This window comes from Aquarana catesbeiana, linkage group LG09 (assembly GCF_042186555.1).
Source record: "Aquarana catesbeiana isolate 2022-GZ linkage group LG09, ASM4218655v1, whole genome shotgun sequence".
Classification (NCBI taxonomy): domain Eukaryota; kingdom Metazoa; phylum Chordata; class Amphibia; order Anura; family Ranidae; genus Aquarana; species Aquarana catesbeiana.
The window spans coordinates 317,223,797-317,245,345 of record NC_133332.1 but is presented as its reverse complement, the minus strand read 5'-3'; the positions used below and the strand labels follow the sequence as shown (position 1 = coordinate 317,245,345).

At 47.8% G+C, this 21,549-nt stretch overlaps 1 protein-coding gene across 1 annotated transcript in view; it reads right to left on the bottom strand.

The window, feature by feature from the left end:
- Nucleotides 1-21,549, bottom strand: part of SYP (synaptophysin) — a 40,943-nt gene that overhangs the window by 10,495 nt on the left and 8,899 nt on the right. Inside the window, exons 2-4 of the mRNA XM_073600990.1 lie at nt 21,027-21,222; nt 2,950-3,148; nt 64-255 (exon numbers count right to left, since the gene is read on the bottom strand). Of these exons, the coding sequence (XP_073457091.1) occupies nt 64-255; nt 2,950-3,148; nt 21,027-21,222 (587 nt within the window). The remainder of the gene's footprint in view (nt 1-63; nt 256-2,949; nt 3,149-21,026; nt 21,223-21,549) is intronic.

Genomic DNA, 21,549 nt, shown 5'->3' with positions numbered 1-21,549 from the left:
TGTCATATGTAACATATATCTATAGAACACATACACAAGGGTATAAATGAATCGTCAACTCACCACAGAGGTGTTCAGCCCGGACATGATAGGATCCCGCTCTTCCTGGCACTTGTTTTCGGGGTTCTCACAGGCCGGGATCTGCTCGATGATCAGCTCGGGGTCTGTGGCCATCTTAATGTCAGACAAACCCTTGGCCCATGCACTGGAGCAGACCAGCCACATGAAGGTGAAGACAGCCGTCACAATGCAGTCCTGCAGGGGAAGAGAGGGCAGGACAATGAGAAGAAGGCTCTGGGGTTCACCGGGCACACGGGGGGGATCACAAGATGGCACAAGATCTTCTGGGAGATGCTGGAATCACGGGGAACACTGGGGTCACTAGAAGACGCAGGTTGCTCTAGGGGGGCATTAGATCCTCTTGAGTACACTGGACTTATAGGGTTACACTGGGATCACTACATAACACAGGGTGCTCTGGGGTACATTGGACTGATGGGGGTGCACTGGGATCACTACATAACACAGGGTGCTCTGGGTACATTGGACTCACAGGCGCGCACCGGAGTTACTACATGACACAGGATGCTCTGGGGTACATTGGAATCATGAAGTACACTGGGCCGTGGGTCCGCTGAAGGGCTGGGGCCTCCCTCCTCTAGAATCTCCAACCACCTGAAGAACCTCTAACCTCCCACAGTGCCTCCCAGCTCCCAAAATGCAACCCAACTTCCCATATCGGTCCACCATGCCCCTTAACTTCCCATAGCGGTCCATCGTGCCCCTCAAATTCCCATAGCGGTCCACTGTGCCCCTCAACTTCTCGTAGTAGTCCACTGTGCCCCTCAACTTCCTATAGAGGTCCACCGTGCCCCTCAACTTCCCATAGCGGTCCACCGTGCCCCTCAACTTCCCATAGCGGTCCATTGTGCCCCTCAACTTCCAATAGCAGTTCACCGTGCCCCTCAACTTCACATAGCGGTCCACCATGCCCCTCAACTTCCCATAGCGGTCCACCGTGCCCCTCAACTTCCCATAGCGGTCCGTGCCCCTCAACTTCCCATAGCGGTCCATCGTGCCCCTCAACTTCCCATAGCGGTCCATCGTGCCCCTCAACTTCCAATAGCAGTTCACTGTGCCCCTCAACTTCCCATAGCGGTCCACAGTGCCCCTGAACTTCCCATAGCGGTCCACCGTGCCCCTCAACTTTCCATAGCGGTCCACAGTGCCCCTCAACTTCCTATAGTGATCCACCGTGCCCCTCAACTTCCTATAGCGGTCCACCGTGCCCCTCAACTTCCCATAGCGGTCCACCGTGCCCCTCAACTTCCCATAGCGGTCCACCGTGCCCCTCTACTTCCCATAGCGGTCCATCGTGCTCCTCAACTTCCCATAGCGGTCCATCGTGCCCTTCAACTTCCAATAGCAGTTCACTGTGCCCCTCAACTTCCCATAGCGGTCCACAGTGCCCCTGAACTTCCCATAGTGGTCCACCGTGCCCCTCAACTTTCCATAGCGGTCCACAGTGCTCCTCAACTTCCTATAGTGATCCACCGTGCCCCTCAACTTCCCATAGCGGTCCACCGTGCCCCTCAACTTCCCATAGCGGTCCATCGTGCCCCTCAACTTCCCATAGCGGTCCATCGTGCCCCTCCACTTCCAACAGCAGTTCACTGTGCCCCTCAACTTCCCATAGCGGTCCACAGTGCCCCGGAACTTCCCATAGCGGTCCACCGTGCCCCTCAACTTTCCATAGCGGTCCACAGTGCCCCTCAACTTCCTATAGTGATCCACCGTGCCCCTCAACTTCCCATAGCAGTCCATCGTGCCCCTCAACTTTCCATAGTGGTCCACCGTGCCCCTTGACTTCCCATAGCAGTCCACCATGCCCCTCAACTTCCAATAGCAGTTCACAGAGCCCCTCAACTTCCCATAGCGGTCCACCGTGCCCCTCAACTTCCCCATAGCAGTCCACCATGCCCCTCAACTTCCCATGATTTATAATGAGCCTCAGTAGCTTCAGTAAGGGCCAAATTGGGTTGGGACTGGTGCTGGATCTGAAACAATCTCACTGATATTGTACCCCTGTGACATAAGTATGGCTATCAGGCTGCTCCCAGCGTTTCTAACGTTTCTTGCCCAGTTGCCTCCTTAACCAAGGAAGGAGGGCTCCCCTAACCCAATGAGACCACTCCTATTGACTAGGAGGATGACAGTTGGAGCCTAGCCATGAACTCCGGCAGATTAACAAAGTGAAACGAAATCAGAGAGGAACATTGAACTGGCTTTGCTGAATAATAAAGGTAATAGGCATCATGTCTACTCTTGGGCAGGTCTATAATGGAGAGAAGGTCCATTATAAATGGTGATTTGCTTTATTAATATATGTGATATATACACTTCCATGTCCCAGTCTTGCTCCTTCACAAGGACCATGGGGTGCAAACATGCCGGGTGCTAAACACCAGGTAGGGGCTCATCCTATGCCTCACTAACCACACAGATCTTGGAAAGAAGGAGAGTGGAGAGATTCAACACTGGCAAGCTTTATTGCTCCAGACAAGCAATCAGAGCGTCCCCGCATGGGAATCTCCTACCCAACACATTTCACCCACAGGACCGGGCATAATTATAGAGGCTGTAACTAAGCAAGATCCTGTGGGGCGAAACGCGTCAATGGAGGAGGTTCCTCGACAAAGACTCTTTGCCAATATTGAACCTTACTGAGTGTCACTGGTCTACCTCTTTCCAGGACCTTCTCATTTTCTTCTTGAAGAACCCAAATTGAATTACTTCCATGTCTGATGACTATGTTGGCCCTGAGTTGCCCGAACTAGGACTTTCCAGCATCAGAACGTAGCTCAAGAAATCCCCCCCCCCCATCCCATTTTTGTTCTCCTCCAGTCCCTGTTTGATGGCTTTGCATGGAGTCCCCAAAGGCCGACTTACAATCATTGGCCCTTTGTTGTTCTCGCGGTACTTGGTCTGCAGGAATATGTAGGTGAGGAGCGCCCCCATCGAGTAGAGGAAAGCGAACACCGCGATTGTGACGAAAAACTCTGCTGAAGACGAGTAATCCCCGATTAAGAAAATCTTGTTTGTTGCACCTCCTCGGCATGTTGGAGCATCGAAATATTCCTGATGGAGCCTGTGGGACAGAAGGGGGAAAAAGAAAATTTTTAAGAGAACCTGTCACAAAGGACGCAACCATTTTGCGGACTTAATTATTAACTTACACCATGCTCATGGGGGACACTTGATGATCTGTTACTTTTGAATAGTGATGAGCGAAATTAGAGAGTTTCATTTCCAAGAATTTTCGGGAGATTTCACCAAAATGCTGCCATTTTGGCCAAATGCTTTGAAGTGCCTTGCAACACACTTCCCTGAATCCAGCAGGCTTCCCTTAAAATTTGGCATGGCTCCACCTACATGGCCATGTCAACCAATCACAGAGATCTGTGCATGTAGACGATACAAGCAGGGCCGTGGATAAGGGGTTACCCACTGGCCCTCCTGTACGGGGCCCAGGCCAGCAAGGGTGCCCAGGCAGCTGGGTGAATCATACAGTATGTGGGCAGGGAGGGTGATCGGCAGCTGAAAACTGTCAGGAGGGAGAGGAGACAAAGCCGATCAGCCTCCCTACCCACATATGATTCACCCTGCTGCCTGGGCCCCCCTGCTCCAAAGAGAGCCATACAGAGGATCAGCTCCAGTAATTTCTCCCCCCTGCCACACTGATCACCCTTACTCTGCACCATACGTTTCTCCCTGCCCAGGTCCCCCTGTGTGCCCCCTGCAGTGTTTCCGGCTTCCCTCCTCTCCTTCCTGCCGGCAGCTGCAAGCACACAATAGGATCCTTCAAGATGGACAGTGCGGGAAGGGTCTAGTAATTGCCCCCCTGCAGCACTGATTACCCTCGCTCTGCACCATACGTTTCCCCCTGCTGCCCAAGTACCCCTGTGAGCCCCCTATCCCTGCATTTTTTTCCGGCTTCCCTCCTCTGCTCTCTGCCTGTAGCTGCAAGCATACAATAGGATCCTTCAAGATGGAGAGTGAGGGAAGGGTCCAGTAATTGCCCCCCCCGCAGCACCAATCACCCTCGCTCTGCACCATATGTTTCCCCCTGCTGCCCAGGTCCCCCTGTGTGCCCCCCTACCCCTGCTGTGTTCCCAGCTTCCGTCCTCTCCTTCCTGCTGGAAGCTGCAAGCTCACAATAGGATCCTTCAGGATGGAGAGTGAGGGAAGGGTCCAGTAATTGCCCCCCTGCAGCACTGATCACCCTCGCTCTGCACCATACATTTCCCCCTGCTGTCCAGGTCCCCCTGTGTGCCCCCTTACCCCTGCAGTGTTCCCGGCTTCCCTCCTCTCCTTCCTGCTGGAAGCTGCAAGCTCACAATAGGATCCTTCAGGATGGACAGTGGGGGGAAGAGTCCAGTAATTGCCCCCCTGCAGCACTGATCACCCTCACTCTGCACCATACATTTCCCCCTGCTGCCCAGGTCCCCCTGTGAGCCCCCCTACCCCTGCAGTGTTGCAGGCTTCCCTCCTCTCCTTCCTGTAGCTGCAAACACACAATAGGATCCTTCAGGATGGACAGTGGGGGAAGGGTCCAGTAATTACCCCCCTGCCACACTGATTACTCTCACTCTGCACCATACGTTTCCCCCCTGCTGCCCAGGTCCCCCTGTGTGCCCCCCTACCCCTGCAGTGTTTTGCGGGCTTCCCTCCTGATCCTGATGAGCTCTTCCACACAGCTCTGCTCTCCCTCTCCTTCTGCAGGGTGACTAGTCTTCTCTACGCCCCATCCTGTAGTTTTCCGTAGTGGGTGGAGCCTTCTGGGCTCCTCCCACAGCTCTGCTCTCTCTCCTTGTGCAGGGTGACTGGTCCTATCTCCGCCCCTCCTGTATTTTTCCTGTAGTGGGTGGGGCCTGCTGGGCTCCTCCCACAGCTCTGCTCTCTCTCTCTCTCTTTGTGCAAAGGGACTGGTCTTGTCACCGGCCCATCCTGTAGTTTTCTGTAATGGGTGGAGCCTTATGGGCCCCTCCCACAGCTCTGCTCTCTTTCTCTTTGTGCAGGGTGACTGGTCTTGTCTCCGCCCCTTCCTGTAGTTTTCCTGTAGTGGGTGGAGCCTTATGGGTCCCTCCCACAGCTTTGCGCTCTCTCTCTCTCTTTGTGCAGGGTGACTGGTCTTGTCTCCACCCCATACTGTAGTTTTCCTGTAGTGGGTGGAGCCTGCTGGGCTCCTCCTACAGCTTTGCGCTCTCTCTCTTTCTGCAGGGTGACTGGTCTTGTCTCCGCCCCCTCCTATAGTTTTCTTCTAGTGGGTGGAGCCTGCTGGGCTCCTCCCACATCTTTGCGCTCTCTCTCCTTGTGCAGGGTGAATGGTCTTGTCTCCGCCCCCTCCTGTAGTTTTCCTGTAGTGGGTGGAGCCTGATGGGCCCGCTCCTACAGCTCTGCTCTCTCTCTCTCTCTCTTTGTGCGGGGTGACTGGTCTTGTCTCCGCCCCCCCTCCTGTAGGTTTCTGCAGGCCGCCTGTAGTGGGTGGAGCATGCCGGACCCCTCCCACAGCTCTCAGCACAGGCTATGTACAGCCCAGTGATGATGTCACCGCTACTTTTACAAGGTAATATCTGGGAGTGCAAAAGCATTTAAACGCAACACAGGGTGGATTTTTAAAAAAAACTTTGTTGCTATAGAAGAATATATTGAAATGTTTTTACCAAAAAAAAAAAAAGAAACTTTGTAGAATTTTGGTTGGAGGCCTAAAAGGTAGGTCATTGTAGGTCATTCAAACAAGTATATACTAGTATTAGCGGAGATGATTAATAAAGATTAGACCGGAAATTTTTAGCTTCTATCACTATGTAGCCCCTTATATAATCATACGATTGAATAAACACATACAGTATTTCCATCGAGCTGAAACAGCATATTAAAAATGGCACTTGGGATTTATTCCGATTCGAGGAACACTCCACCCATCTGCAAAGCGCTCTCGCTTTCAGTTAAGTTGTCTCTTAAAACAGTCTTGCCTTGGCAATGGCCCCCAGGCCGTCACTTAAGGACCAGCCTCGTTTTGGAATTTAGGTGTTTACTTGTTTAAAACAGTTTTTTTTTTTTTTTGCTAGAAAATTACTTAGAACCCCCAAACATTATATATTGTTTTTTTTTTCTAACACCCTAGAGAATAAAATGGCGGTCATTGCAATACTTTTTTTCACACCGTATTTGCGAAGCGGTCTTTTTTTTTGGAAAAAAATTCACTTTTTTGGAAAAAAAATAAATAAGACAAGAGTAAAGTTAGTCCAATTTTTTTTTTATATTGTGAAAGATAATGTTACGCCGAGTAAACTGATACCCAACATGTCACGCTTCAAAATTGCGCCCCGCTCGTGGAATGGCGTCAAACTTTTACCCTCAAAAATCTCCATAGGCGATGTTTAAAAAAAATTCTACAGGTTGCGTGTTTTGTGTTACAGAGGAGGTCTAGGGCTATAGGATTATTGCTCTTGCTCTACCGATCGCGGCGATACCTCACATGTGTGGTTTGACCACCTGTTTTCATATGCGGGCGCTACTCACGTATGCGATCGCTTCTGCGCACAAGCTCGTCGGGACGGGGCGCGTAAAAATTTTTTCTTTTTTGTCTTATTTATTTTACTTAATTTTATTTATTTTTTCACTGTTTTTTTTTTTTTTTTTTAAATTGGGTCACTTTTATTCCTATTACCCTGTTTCCCCGAAAATAAGACCTAGCGTGATTGTCGGTGATGGTTGCAATATAAGTCCTACCCCCCAAATAATCCTTGTAGGTCTTATTTTCAGGGTAGGGCTTATTTTCGGGGAAACAGGGTAGGGTTTATTTGGGGGGTAGGGCTTATATTGCAGCCATCACTGACAATCACGCTAGGTCTTATTTTCGGGGAAACAGGGTACAAGGAATGTAAACATCCTTTATAATAGAAAAAAAAGCATGACAGGTCCTCTTAAATATGAGATCTGGGGGTCAAAAAGTCCTCACATCTCATATTTACACTAAAATGCAAAAAAAAAAAAAAAAAAAAAAAAAATGTCATTTGAAAAAATGACAACAGAAAAAATGTGCCTTTAAGACGTATGGGCGGAGCTGACGTTATGACGTCGCTTCCGCCCTCCTATGGTATGGAGAGGGGTGGGGGGGGGCATCTTCCCCTCACTCATCTCCATACACAGACACAGAAAGTTCCTGATCGCCTTCGCCGCTACCAACGGCGCGGGATAGCGGCGGGAGGGGTGGTGGCACCTCTCCCGCCGCCAATAACGGTGATCTCGCGGCAAATCCGCCGCAGAGGCCACCGTTGTCGTAAACAGAACCGCCGGCTCTAAAGATGGATACCTCGGTTGTGGCAGCCGCTGCTGCCGTTACCGAAAATATATCCATCTTCAAACTGCCGACGTATATGTACATGAGCCGGTCGGCAGGCATGTACTGGCCATCGGGACTACAGGGAGTTTCCCGGTGGGCCGATGGCTCAGTGGGCTGGTTTCAGTGACAGCCTGTCAAAGTGATGGCTGAGAAAAATACAGAGGAGAATACGTGAAATAATAAAAGAGGTTAGTGAGGACTCCTTACGTTGTGCTACTTATGTTTTTTTTTGCACAATTGTGTATAGTTTATATACTGTTTTTGTGCTTGTTTGCAAAATTAAAGTGGGCCGGTCTGGATGAAGTCCACGGCCAAATTTTTTCGACCCAGTCCAGCCCTGCCGGTCGGTAAGTGGTTAATAGGACTGCTCAGAGCACTCCCCTCCTTTATGTTGTTTCTTGACCGGCTTCTCCTCCATAACACCCAATTTTACAACAAAGCGAGGAAGCAAATGCACTATGTTACATTACGGAAACAGTTGTCAAGGGACGACTTGCCTCTATTTTCTGAAACAACCTGGCTGGGTGAATGGGAGAGAGAGAGAGAGAGAGCCATGTTTAATGCAATGCTATGATGCAAATTTAATCAACTGCAATAAAGAATTGGCAGGTACGGGGAGAATAAGAGATCGGTGACATAATAAAGCTTTATTTTAATCCTTCCAGCGGTGCTGTTGCGCTACTTTTTTTTAACCCATTTAAGAAATGTTCAAATGCTAAGGAGCAACTACAAGACCATCATAAAGAAAATAAATAAAATTCCACTCGCCCTGGGAAAAGTAAAGTATGTGGTCAGCAAAAGTTTTTTTTAAATGTAATATATATATATAGATATATATATATATATATATATATATATATATACTGTATAAACATATTTATTTATAACTATATATAATAATTAAACATTTGTAATTATCTCTGCAATATAATTTGCCTTAATGAAGATAACACTTACCGTATATACTCGAGTATAAGCTGAGTTTTTCAGCACTTTTTTTTAGTGCTGAAAATGCCCCCCCCCTCGGCTTATACTCGAGTCAAGCACTGTTCTGCAGCAGAGAATGACATTTTCCCAACCGACTTTGGGCCCCCGTATCTCGGGGCCACTTGGTGCTAGGAACTGGGAAAACTGACTCGAGTATAAGCCTAGGGTGATAAATGCGCAGCTACTGTAAGTGGAAAAGAGGGTCAGCAATGCCCATTTGCAGCCTCACTGTGCCCATTTGCAGCCAAAGGTCCCCCGAACTTCAAACTCGGTAGTTAAGGGTTCATAGATGCCCCCCTAGCTGCAGCCAAAATTTGGGGTCTCTGGACCCAAAGGGTCCCGAAATGACATTGTTGCAGACAGACACGGTTGAGCAATTTTGGGGCCCCGTATCTCGGGGCCACTTGGTGCTAGTACCCCCAAATTTAGTGTGCGAACCCAATGGAACTAGCACTGAGTGGCCCTACGAGATACGGGGGCCCCAAAGTCAGTTCGGAAAATGTCATTCTCTGCTGCAGAAAAGAGCTTGACATTTTCCGAACCGACTTTGGGTCCCTGTATCTCAGATATTTTGTAGTGCTAGTTCCACTGGGTTTGCGCACCAAATTTGGGGTTCCTAGCACCAAGTGGCCCAGAGATACGGGGCCCCGAAGTCGGTCAACTGTGTCCACCTGCAGCAATTTCATTTCGGGACCCTTTGGGTTCAGAGACCCCACATTTAGGCTTCAGCTAGGGGGCATCTGGGAACCCTTAACTACCAAGTTTGAAGTTCGGGGGAACCTATGTCTACAAATGGGCACAGTGAGGCTGCAAATGGGCATTGTTGACCATCTTTTCCACTTACAGTAGCTGCGCATTTCTCACCCTAGGCTTATACTCGAGTCAATAAGTTTTTCCAGTTTTTTTGTGGTAAAATTAGTTGCCTCGGCTTATATTCGGGTCGGCTTATACTCGAGCATACACGGGATTTCCATTAGCATGGTCCAACCATGAGTTTGCAACCGACCACTAGATGTGCCGTTGTGGATCACCACTGGAGGGCGCTGTTTGAGTCCTGAGCTGAATGACCATCCCTTCCTACAGGTCAGCTCTTGTCAACCAGGGTTCCTCCAAAACTTGCTCGGGGTTCCTTAAGCAGGGAACGGTGGCAGATTAACCTCCTACCCATTGGTGCTTGCTTAGTTCCAGATCCAACGTCATTCGTCCCACTGAGCACTGTTGTAAGGTTGCACCTATCCCACTGACCACCAACGTAAGGGGGAACCCGTCTCCCACTGAGCACCACTGTATGGGAGAACTCTTCCTACTGATCATCAATGTAAGAGGACATCAAGTGGACACCTCCATCACTGACCACCAGTGTAATGCCGCGTACACTCGGTCGGACTTTTCGTCCGACAGACTTTCGACGGACTTTCGGCGGACTTGCGGCAGACTTTCTAATGAACGGACTTGCCTACATACGATCACACAAAAGTCAGACGGATTCGTACGTGATGACGTACACCGGACTAAAATAAGGAAGTTGATAGCCAGTAGCCAATAGCTGCCCTAGCGTGGGTTTTTGCCCGTCGGACTAGCACACAGACGAGCGGATTTCTGGGTCCGGCGTAGTTACGACGTAAAGATTTGAAGCATGTTCCAAATCTAAAGTCCATCAGATTTGCGGCTGGAAAAGTCCGCTGAAAGTCCGCTGAAAGTCCGGGGAAGCCCACACACGATCGGATTGTCAGCCGTATTTTGTCCGTCGGCATCTGTCGGACTTTTGTAGACGAAAAGTCCGACCGTGTGTACGCGGCATTAGAGAATCTTTCTCCCAGTGACCAGCAAAAAAAAAAAAAAAAGGGGGGGGTGCTCCCACTGACCACGAATGTAAGGGGGGCCCTTCTCCTATTAAGCACCAATGTAAGAGGACACCTCCCTTACTGATCACCAATGTAAGGGGGGCACATCGCCCATTGAGCACTATTGTATTGGGAGACCTCTCCTACTGATCAGCAATGCGGGGCGGGGGGGGGGTACTTATTTCCATTAGCATGGTCCAACCATGAGTTTGCAACCAACCACTAAATGTGTCGCTGTGGATCGCCACTGGAGGGCGCTGTCTGAGACCTCACCTGAGTCGGATGACCATCCCCTCCCACAGGACAGCTTTTCTCAACCAGGATTCCTCCAAAATTTGCTAGGGGTTCCTTAGCAGGGAATGGTGGTAGATTAACCTCTTACCTATTGAAGCTTGCTTAGTCCTGGGGGCAACACCATTCGCCAGACTGAACACTGTTGTAAAGGAGCACCTCTCCCACTGACCACCAATGTAAGGGAGCACCCCCTCTACTGATCATCAATGTAAGGGGGCAGCTCCTTTACTGAGCACCTTTGTAAGTGGACACCTCCATCACTGACCACTAGTGTAAAGGGAATCTTTCTCCTACTGACCAACAAAAAAGGGGAGGCTCTCCCATTGACCACCAATGTAAGGGAAGCTTTCTCCCACCGGCCACCAATGTAAGGGGCACCCTTCTCCCAATGAGCACCAATGTAAAGGGCACCCTTCTCCCACCGGCCACCAATGTAAGGGGCACCCTTCTCCCATTGAGCACCAATGTAAAGGGCACCCTTCTCCCACAGGCCACCAATGTAAGGAGCACCCTTCTCCCATTGAGCACCAATGTAAAGGGCACCCTTCTCCCACAGGCCACCAATGTAAGGGGCACCCTTCTCCCATTAAGCACCAATGTAAGGGGCACCCTTCTCCCATTAAGCACCAATGTAAGGGGCACCCTTTTCCCATTGAGCACCAATGTAAGGGGCACCTTACTCCCACTGGCCACCAATGTAAGGGGCACCCTTCTCCCACTGGCCACCAATGTAAGGGGCACCCTTCTAGGCAGCATGGATAGGCGGCATGATGGGCACTGATGGGCGGCACTGACTGGCATCACTAAGGGGCACTGATTGGTGTCACTGATGGGCACTGCTGGGGCTGTACTGTAATCAGGGCACTGCCACTGATCGGCTCTCCTCGCCACACACTCTATCAGTGTCAGGCGGGGAGAGACGATAAATGGCACTTCCTCACTTACATGTGACCGGCTGTGGTTGGATGGGTAAATAGCCACGTCATTGGCTCTCTCCTGAGGTCGGAGGCCGTGTCCTAAGAACACAGCGTGATCACGATCGCCGCACTGGGTACCCCCCGCGGGAGCGCGAGAGGGCCGGTTCTGGGGGCGCCGTCACATGACATCGTCCCAGAACGAGGGTGCATTCTGCCCGCCGTCATTTTACTACATTAAGAAAGGAGAGAAAACCTTTTTTAGGTACATTAGTGACAGAAGGAAAAAAATACAATGGGGTCGCTAAAATGAAAACCGGGCACAACACTTACAGTATGTTGAGGGAAACCAGGATGTAGCAAACCATTTAAACAATTACTTCTGTTCAGTCTTCACAGAAATAAATTGCACTAACGATAACAAGTTGGGGAATCCTATTGGTTCTAGTGATGACGGTTCATTTTCTAGGATTTCTGGCGACAGAGGTAGCAGAGGAACTGGGTCGGTTAAAGCCTAATAAAGCAATGGGTCCTGATGGTATTCATCCCAGTGTTCTAATTAGAGTTGCCACCTTTTCTTCAAGCCAAACCCGAACACTTTAGCGGTGCAGGGCAATTTTTTTCCCGTAATATATGCCCCTGTGGAAGACCCATTGGTCGAAACGCGTAGGGTTTTTTTTTTGGCTTATCGCTCTCCACACTGCCCAGCTTTTTATTCTTGTGATCACTTTTATACCTGTATGCTGGTTTTTAGCAATAAAATACCATCTTTTTTGATCTACAACCATGTGGAAGTATTTTCTTTCTCCACATACTACTTTGCCGAGAGTGGCTCCGGAGTCCCATTGATCCTACCATCCAGATCCAATTTGATGCACCAAGGATTGGAGGTCCATTTGGAGGTTTTCTGTTTCTTCTCTGGATTCCATCCCGGAGGTCCTGGACCCTGTGGAGTTCCATACTTTGGCCATTTGTGGCACCATGTCTGTATGACTCCATGTCGCTGACATTGGAGTCCACCAGTTCCGGTAAGGGCACACGCACTCTTCCATTGTTGATGATGCAATATCTTTGATGTCCTCCATATCGGACAGTGTTTGATTCTTCATCACCCCTCATTGGAAGATCAGTTTTTGGTGGACTTTAACCTATACACTTTTTTGCACTGTTTTGATTCTCACATCTTCCAGTGCTCATCGGTGTCCGGTTATTCACCCACAGAGTTTTGTACATTTATTGGACACTCTGTATATCTGATTTGTTTCATCATTTTTATTCATCTTTCTTTTATTTGTGTTTATCGGTTAGCGCTGCAGTATTTATCAGATTCCATTTACGTTTGTCACATTTTTTAATGCAGCTGCTTGTCACTTCAATTACTTTGGGTTTAGCGCAGTAAGATCGACACTTTACTACACTATAGTATTATAAAAGACCTGGGACACCTTCGGGTGCCCCAAGGAGAGTAGCAATGCGGCGCGCATAGCGCGTGGCCAAATTGCTCTTGCTGAAATCATAGGCATGTGCAGCCACCACTGGCCGTCATACACTCACCACACTGCAACAAGAAGCCAGCCCATCCTCATCACCCATCAGCCCATCCTCATCATCATCGCTATCATCACCACCGATTCCCACTCTACCCCCCCCCCCGTCTCTGAGACCACTGAGACCACTGTGATGGGGCGGGGGTGGGCAGTGACAGACCACAGCTGGTGTAAGAGTCCAGGGCTTACTACGCATGTACCAATGGCGTGTTGCCGCAAGAGGAAATCCGTGCCAACTGAGCATGCGCCAAAGACGCCTCAGTGCGCCAACCCGCACCTACGCACAAGACCTGATGGAAAAAGGCAGGAAAATGCCCAGGAGGTGCACAGGAAGTGACCTCAACCTGCAAAAAAGGCAGGAAAAATGCCCAGGAGGCACACAGGAAGTGACCTCAAACTTCCCTATATAAGCCCAGCCCAGACACTGACAAATGGCTGGATTATCTTCAGTCCCCCCTTGTTCCTGTGCTAGTGTGTGATCTGTCTGAACTTGTTGTGACCTGGAAACCTATTTGACTACTCTTGATTGCTGCTTGCCTTTGATCTCGGATTTGTACCTTGACCATTCTACTTCTTTGCCCCTTTTGTACTCAGCTGCCAGATTAGAACCGACCCCGGCTTGGATCTCCACCACTCTTCTTCTGATTAACCCTTTTATGCTTCGTTGCCAAACTGGACTTGACCTCGGCTCGGATCTCGGACTAAGGCTTGCACGGTGCTCCGCACCCCTGGCACCCGTGCCACTCGGTGTCCACCAAATCTCTGTCTCCATCACCAGAGGCTGCACGGACCCGAGGTGCAAGGGAGGCCTCCCCACTACTTTAGTCTCATCTCAGGTACATGGCCCATGTACAGCCGGACGGAGAAGAGGAGTCATGGCCTCCATTGCAACAGGCATTGTCCACCAGGGATAAGTGAGGATGAAGAGCTAACCGATAGCTTTAAAATCCAGGGGACAAGGAGAGGAGGGGAACAATGGACCGTCTGTCCCATCACCTCCCAACCAGCGAAATTTGAAGAAGAAATGGCCACACACCACTGTAGATCAAAATCCTTTTTATTTGGACATTCCAAAAACTACAGGAATCAGAATGCTGGGTAGACGCGTTTCGTAACACTTCACGTGCGCTTAGTCATTACCTCCCAACCAGCACTGAGCACCCCAACACTGCCCATCCCCCAGCCACAGTCTGGTCTGAACAATGTGTTCCGGGTTTCAATGAAACCTGGGACAACATGATTCAAAGCCCGGACTGTCCGGGTGAATCCCAGGCAGGTGGCAACCCTAGTTCTGAAAGAACTTTGAGATATAGTTGTTGGACCATTAACCAATCTTTTTAATCAGTCTCTTCTAACTGGAGAAGTTCCCCATGACTGGGCGCATAGCTAATATTGTTTCTATCCACAAGTAGGGCAGCAAGGTAGAAGCTACTAATTACGGGCCAGTGAGATTAACAATAATTGTTGTCAAGTTAATGGAATCACTCCTGAAAAGAAGGATCATTGATCGCCTAAAAAACACACAACTTGCTGGACCCAAAGTACTGAGGGCAGATCATGTCAGACGGTGTTTTGGATCAGGGTGGTGCTGTGGACATAGCACATCTCGATTTCAGCAAGGCATTTGATACGGTTCCACATAATCATCTAATACAAACGTTGGTCCAGCTAGGACTTAAACCTTGGGTGGTTCAGTGTGGATATGCAGTTGGCTAAAGGATATATCCCAAAGTGTGGTTGTAAATGGGGTTCACTCAGAACAGAGACCACTGATGTGGTACCCCAAGGCTCTGTACTGGGTCCTGTTCTATTTAATCGGTATGTAAGTGATATATCCATAATAGTATACATAAACTATGGGAGTAAACATACACTATAAAACAGCGCTAATGTTGAGCAAAGCTATATAAGAAATCATGCGGCCAACTACGCATAAAAAACATCAAACAGAGAAGTAGAGAGTCCGTGAAGTGGTCAGAGGAATGTCCATAAGTGACAATACAGCCGTATCCCAGTGTGCGCCTTCCACCGGTCAGTGAAATTTCACCATGTGTTAACACTCTCCCCCTAGGGGGTCAGACTCACCAGATCTGCAAATCATAAAAGCCTCCAAGAGCAAAAAGATCTCCTCAACACCTCTCTCTCAATATGTGACGCCCTCTGTCGAAGTCAGGATATGACGAAACGCGTCAGGGCGTGGCCTACACGACGCCGGAAGTGAGGTTTGCGTTCCACCACAGCCCGATCTACAACCAGGAAGTGATCTGTTCCCCTGGGCACCGAGCCGGCTGATCTTTTGAATGGTGACACGCAGCCTCTTTTATTTTGCTTGATTGACTGTTTTATATGTACGTATATAGATTGAAGGGTTTTTATGAAGATTGTGGGTTTTGACTTCAATAAACAGAATTACGCTATGTGCACACTTTTTTTCTTTCTACTCATCTGTGTGGAGTTGTGACCCCCCCTGAAAACCCCCCGGAGTGGTATTGAGAGAGAGGTGTTGAGGAGATCTTTTTGCTCTTGGAGGCTTTTATGATTTGCAGATCTGGTGAGTCTGACCCCCTAGGGGGAGAGTGTTAACACAGGGTGAAATTTCACTGACCGGTGGAAGGCGCACACTGGGATACGGCTGTATTGTCACTTATGGACATTCCTCTGACCACTTCACGGACTCTCTACTTCTCTGTTTGATTTTCTTTATGCGTAGTTGGCCGCATGATTTCTTATATAGCTTTGCTCAACATTAGCGCTGTTTTATAGTGTATGTTTACTCCCATAGTTTATGTATACTATTATGGATATTTTCATTTTATAATTTTAAAACGGCTGCTGTCTTTTTAAGTACTCAGTTTAGATACTGTAAGTCTTTTTATTCTTTATATTTTCCAGTTTGTAGTTCTATCTCTGTTTAAAACATTAACTTATCCATTTGGCGCTGAGTGGTGTGCTGCAGGCCTGAGCAAACCTATCCCTATATGTAAGTGATATAACTAAAGGTTTGTTGGGAAAGGTATGTCTTTTTGCTGATGACACAAAGGTGTGTAATAGGGTTGGTATCCCTGGAGGTGTCTGTAACATGGAACAAGATTTGGCATTGCTGGAAGATTGGTCAAAGCAGTGGAGACTGCAGTTCAATGTTTCTAAATGTAAAATAATGCACCTAGGGAAAAAGAATCCTCTGGGAGAATACAACACTGGGGGTACAGTGTTGGTCAGCACTACGGAGGAAAAAGATTTGGGGGTACTTATTTTCGATGATTGCAAAATGAGCAAACAATGTGACCAAGCAGTGGGACAATCGAATAGAATTCTAGGATACATCACTAGAGGGGTCACCAGCAAGAGGAAGGAGGTCCTAATCCCTCTATATAGATCTTTATATCACTAGAGGGGTCACCAGCAGGAGGAAGGAGGTCCTGATTCCTCTATATAGATCTTTATATCACTAGAGGGATTACCAGAAGGAGGTCCTGATTCCTCTATATAGATCTTTATATTACTAGAGGGATCACCAGAAGGAGGAAGGAGGTCCTGATTCCTCTATATAGATCTTTATATCACTAGAGGGGTCACCAGCAGGAGGAAGGAGGTCCTGATTCCTCTATATAGATCTTTATATCACTAGAGGAGTCACCAGTAGAAGGAAGGAGGTCCTGATTCCTCTATATAGATCTTTATATCACTAGAGGCGTCACCAGAAGGAGGACGGAGGTCCTGATTCCTCTATATAGATCTTTATATCACTAGAGGGGTCACCAGTAGAAGGAAGGAGGTCCTGATTGCTCTATATAGATCTTTATATCACTAGAGGGGTCACCAGTAGAAGGAAGGAGGTCCTGATTCCTCTATATAGATCTTTATATCACTAGAGGCGTCACCAGAAGGAGGACTGAGGTCCTGATTCCTCTATATAGATCTTTATATCACTAGAGGGGTCACCAGAAGGAGGAAGGAGGTCCTGATTCCTCTATATAGATCTTTATATCACTAGAGGGGTCACCAGCAGGAGGACAGAGGTCCTGATTCCCCTATAAAGATTTTTAGTGAGACCTAATTTAGAATACTGTGCCCAGTTCTTGAGACCTCACTTACAAAAAGATATTGATAAGATAGAACGAGTCCAGAGACGGGTAACAAAAATGGTAAAAGGTTTGGGGGATAAAAAAAATCGAGAGAGCCTTCAGGAACCTAATATGTACAGTCTGGGGGAAAGAAGGGAAAGGGGAGACATGACTGAAACCTTTAAATACGTCAAGGGGGTGAATAAGGTTCAGGAAGGTAGTTTTTGCAATATGAAACCAGAATCAAGAACACCGGGATATGACCTCAAACTAACTGGAAGGAAGTTAAAAAATAATCTTAGAAAGTATTATTTTACTGAAAGGGTAATTGATGCTTGGAATAAACTACCAGCAGAGGTAGTGAGACAGTCAACAGTAAATGGTTTCAAACATGCTGAGGATAAACATACAGTGGGGACGGAAAGTATTCAGACCCCCTTAAATTTTTCACTCTTTGTTATATTGTAGCCATTTGCTAAAATCATTTAAGTTCATTTTTTTCCTTATTAATGTACACACAGCCCCCCATATTGTACACACAGCACCCCATATTGTACACACAGCACCCCATATTGTACACACAGCCCCCCATATTGTACACACAACACCTCATATTGTACACACAGCACCCCATATTATACACACAGCACCCCATATTGTACACACAGCACCCCATATTGTACACACAGCAACCCATATTGACAGAAAAACACAGAATTGTTGACATTTTTGCAGATTTATTAAAAAAGAAAACCTGAAATATCACATGGTCCTAAGTATTCAGACCCTTTGCTCAGTATTTAGTAGAAGCCCCTTTTGATGAGTCTTTTTGGGAAAGATACAACAAGTTTTTCACACCTGGATTTGGGGATCCTCTGCCATTCCTCCTTGCAGATCTTCTCCAGTTCTGTCAGGGGGGATGGTAAACGTTGGTGGACGGCCATTTTTAGGTTTCTCCAGAGATGCTTAATTGGGTTTAAGTCGGGGCTCTGGCTGGGCCATTCAAGAACAGTCACGGAGTTGTCGTGAAGCCACTCCTTCATTATTTTAGCTGTGTGCTTAGGGTCATTGTCTTGTTGGAAGGTAAACCTTCGGCCCAGTCTGAGGTCCTGAGCACTCTGGAGAAGGTTTTCGTCCAGGATATCCATGTACTTGGCCGCATTCATCTTTCCCTCGATTGCAACCAGTCATCCTGTCCCTGCAGCTGAAAAACACCCCCACAGCATGATGCTGCCACCACCATGCTTCACTGTTGGGACTGTATTGGACAGGTGATGAGCAGTGCCTGGTTTTCTCCACACATACCGCTTAGAATTAAGGCCAAAAAGTTCTATCTTGGTCTCATCAGACCAAAGAATCTTATTTCTCACCATCTTGGAGTCCTTCAGGTGTTTTTTAGTAAACTCCATGCGGCTTTCATGTGTCTTGCACTGAGGAGAGGCTTCCGTCGGGCCACTCTGCCATAAAGCCCCGACTGGTGGAGGGCTGCAGTGATGGTTGACTTTCTACAACTTTCTCACATCTCCCGGCTGCATCTCTGGAGCTCAGCCACAGTGATCTTTGGGTTCTTCTTTACCTCTCTCACCAAGGCTCTTCTCCCCCGATAGCTCAGTTTGGCCGGAAGGCCAGCTCTAGGAAGGGTTCTGGTCATCCCAAATGTCTTCCATTTAAGGATTATGGAGGCCACTGTGCTCTTAGGAACCTTAAGTGCAGCAGAAATTTTTTTGTAACCTTGGCCAGATCTGTGCCTTGCCACAATTCTGTCTCTGAGCTCTTCAGGCAGTTCCTTTGACCTCATGATTCTCATTTGCTCTGACATGCACTGTGAGCTGTAAGGTCTTATATAGACAGGTGTGTGGCTTTCCTAATCAAGTCCAATCAGTATAATCAAACACAGCTGGACTCAAATGAAGGTGTAGAACCATCTCAAGGATGATCAGAAGAAATGGACAGCACCTGAGTTATATATATGAGTGTCACAGCAAAGGGTCTGAATACTTAGGACCATGTGATATTTCAGTTTTTCTTTTTTAATAAATCTGCAAAAATGTCAACAATTCTGTGTTTTTCTGTCAATATGGGGGGCTGTGTGTACAATATGGGGTGCTGTGTGTACAATATGGGGTGCTGTGTGTACAATATGGGGGGCTGTGTGTACAATATGGGGTGATGTGTGTACAATATGGGGGGCTGTGTGTACAATATGGGGAGCTGTGTGTACAATATGGGGGGCTGTGTGTACAATATGGGATGGTGTGTGTATAATATGGGGAGCTGTGTGTATAATATGAGGTGCTGTGTGTACAATATGGGATGGTGTGTGTACAATATGGGGGGCTGTGTGTACAATATGGGGTGCTGTGTGTACAATATGGGGGGCTGTGTGTACAATATGGGGTGCTGTGTGTACAATATGGGGGGCTGTGTGTACAATATGGAGTGCTGTGTGTACAATATGGGGTGCTGTGTGTACAATATGAGGTGCTGTGTGTACAATATGGGGTGCTGTGTGTACAATATGGGGGGCTGTGTGTACAATATGGGGGGCTGTGTGTATAATATGGGGGGCTGTGTGTACAATATGGGGTGCTGTGTGTACATTAATGAGGGAAAAAATGAACTTAAATGATTTTTGCAAATGGCTGCAATATAACAAAGAGTGAAAAATTGAAGGGGGTCTAAATACTTTCTGTCCCCACTGTAGATCTATAGTCAGACAATAAAGTTAACGGAAAAAAATGGGCAGATTGAATGGACTACTTGGTTTTTTTCTGCTGTCACTTTTCCATGTTTCTGTGTAAAACTGCCTTGTCTACAAAAAAATGTACCGTTATTATTATTACTCAACAAAAGATAAGATCCAGCAGGTCCTGCACATACATAGAGTCCTCTTCCTGAGTACCTTGGGAGTCTGCAACACTGGGGTCTCCTTATTTAAATACTGAATCTGAGGTCCAAATTCAAAGTTCTGGCCAGAGGCGTTACTAGGAACTTCAGGGCCCTGGAGCAAGAAACCATGAAGCCAACCGATGCTGTCTTGGGTCCCTATCTCAAGTTCTTCAGCAGGCCCCCTTCCTGCCGTCTTGCCGTGACCCTGGTAGTTCCGCCACTGACCTTACTATTACTAGGGGGAATTTTGGAGGATGTAAGGGAGCACTCTTGAGGCACTAAAATAGAACCTCCAGAGTGCCCCCTTACATCCTCCAGAGGGCCACTTAATGCAGTCAGAGTGCCCTCTTGATGCCTCAAGAGCGCCCCCTTTGGTGGGCCCCCTTTGGTGCCTCCAGGGTGACCCCTTACATCATCCAGAGTGCTCCCTTAGTGCCTCCAGAGGGCCCCTTTTTATCCTTTAGAGCAGGGGTCTGCAAACTTTCTAAACAAAGGTTTACTGTCCTTCAGACTTTTGGGGGCCGGACTGTGGCCATTGGGAGCAGAAAAGGTCCCGATGTCAGTGAGAAAAAAACAATGCCCCATTGTACCCTATTGTTGGTGTCATTGGGAGGAATTGGGCCCCATCGTTGGTGTCATTAGCAGGAATTGTGCCCCATTGTTGGATGAAATAGTGCCCCAAGGACTGGATAAAATAAAAGAAAGGGCCACATCTAGCCCCTGAGCCACAGTTTGGAGACCAGTGATACGAATTATATAGCAACACAAAATGGCTGGCAACTCAAGAACAAGCCAGCAATGGTGGCTCCCATATCTCTACCTTGACAGATCCCCTTTAGAGAAAACCTGTGCTATTTGTCTGGATGCCACCAACTGTAATACTCTTGAGTTAACAAATTATTATGGTGGCCAGGCACCAAGAACTTTTCAGAAGAAGAAGTTAGCAAAGGTAGCCTAACGTATTCCTGGTACCACAGGTTGCATTTAATTACCTCCATGCTGGACTTGCCGTATCAAATGCATAGGAAGCTCATGTTAAGTCATACAAAAAAGAAAATGGCGGATGACTACGAACTCACTTAAATGGATATTCAAAGTCCACTTTAATATTCAGCTTGCTCTCGGTTTTGTTGCTACAGTCGACGCTGAGCGTGAATTGTCCAGAGTAACTTCCACATGTCGCAAAGGCAAAGATAGAGAAGAGCTGTAAAAGAGACAAAGAAGGTGGCAGAAAAATAAGACAGGGTGAGACACAAAGATACTGAACAATTAAATCTACAAGACACGTGCAGCCAAAGTCATATCTAAAGATTGGAGGGTGAAGAAAAGTGAGGATTTGAAAGGATCAAGAGGTGGGTAATTCACCATAAAACATGGTTAGATACATTTTGTTGGTCAATGAAAATGGAGAGGCAGAAACTCCGTGCTGAGCAGTTATTTAACTCAAAGAGTAATGGAGGCTTTGTGACTACACTGTGGGGGCTATGGACTAGGCCTGGGGTCTCCACACTTTCTAAACAAAGGGCAAGTTTACTGTCCTTAAGACTTTAGGGGGGGCCGGACTGGGGTGGAAGTGAACAATGCCCCATCATTGGTGTCAGT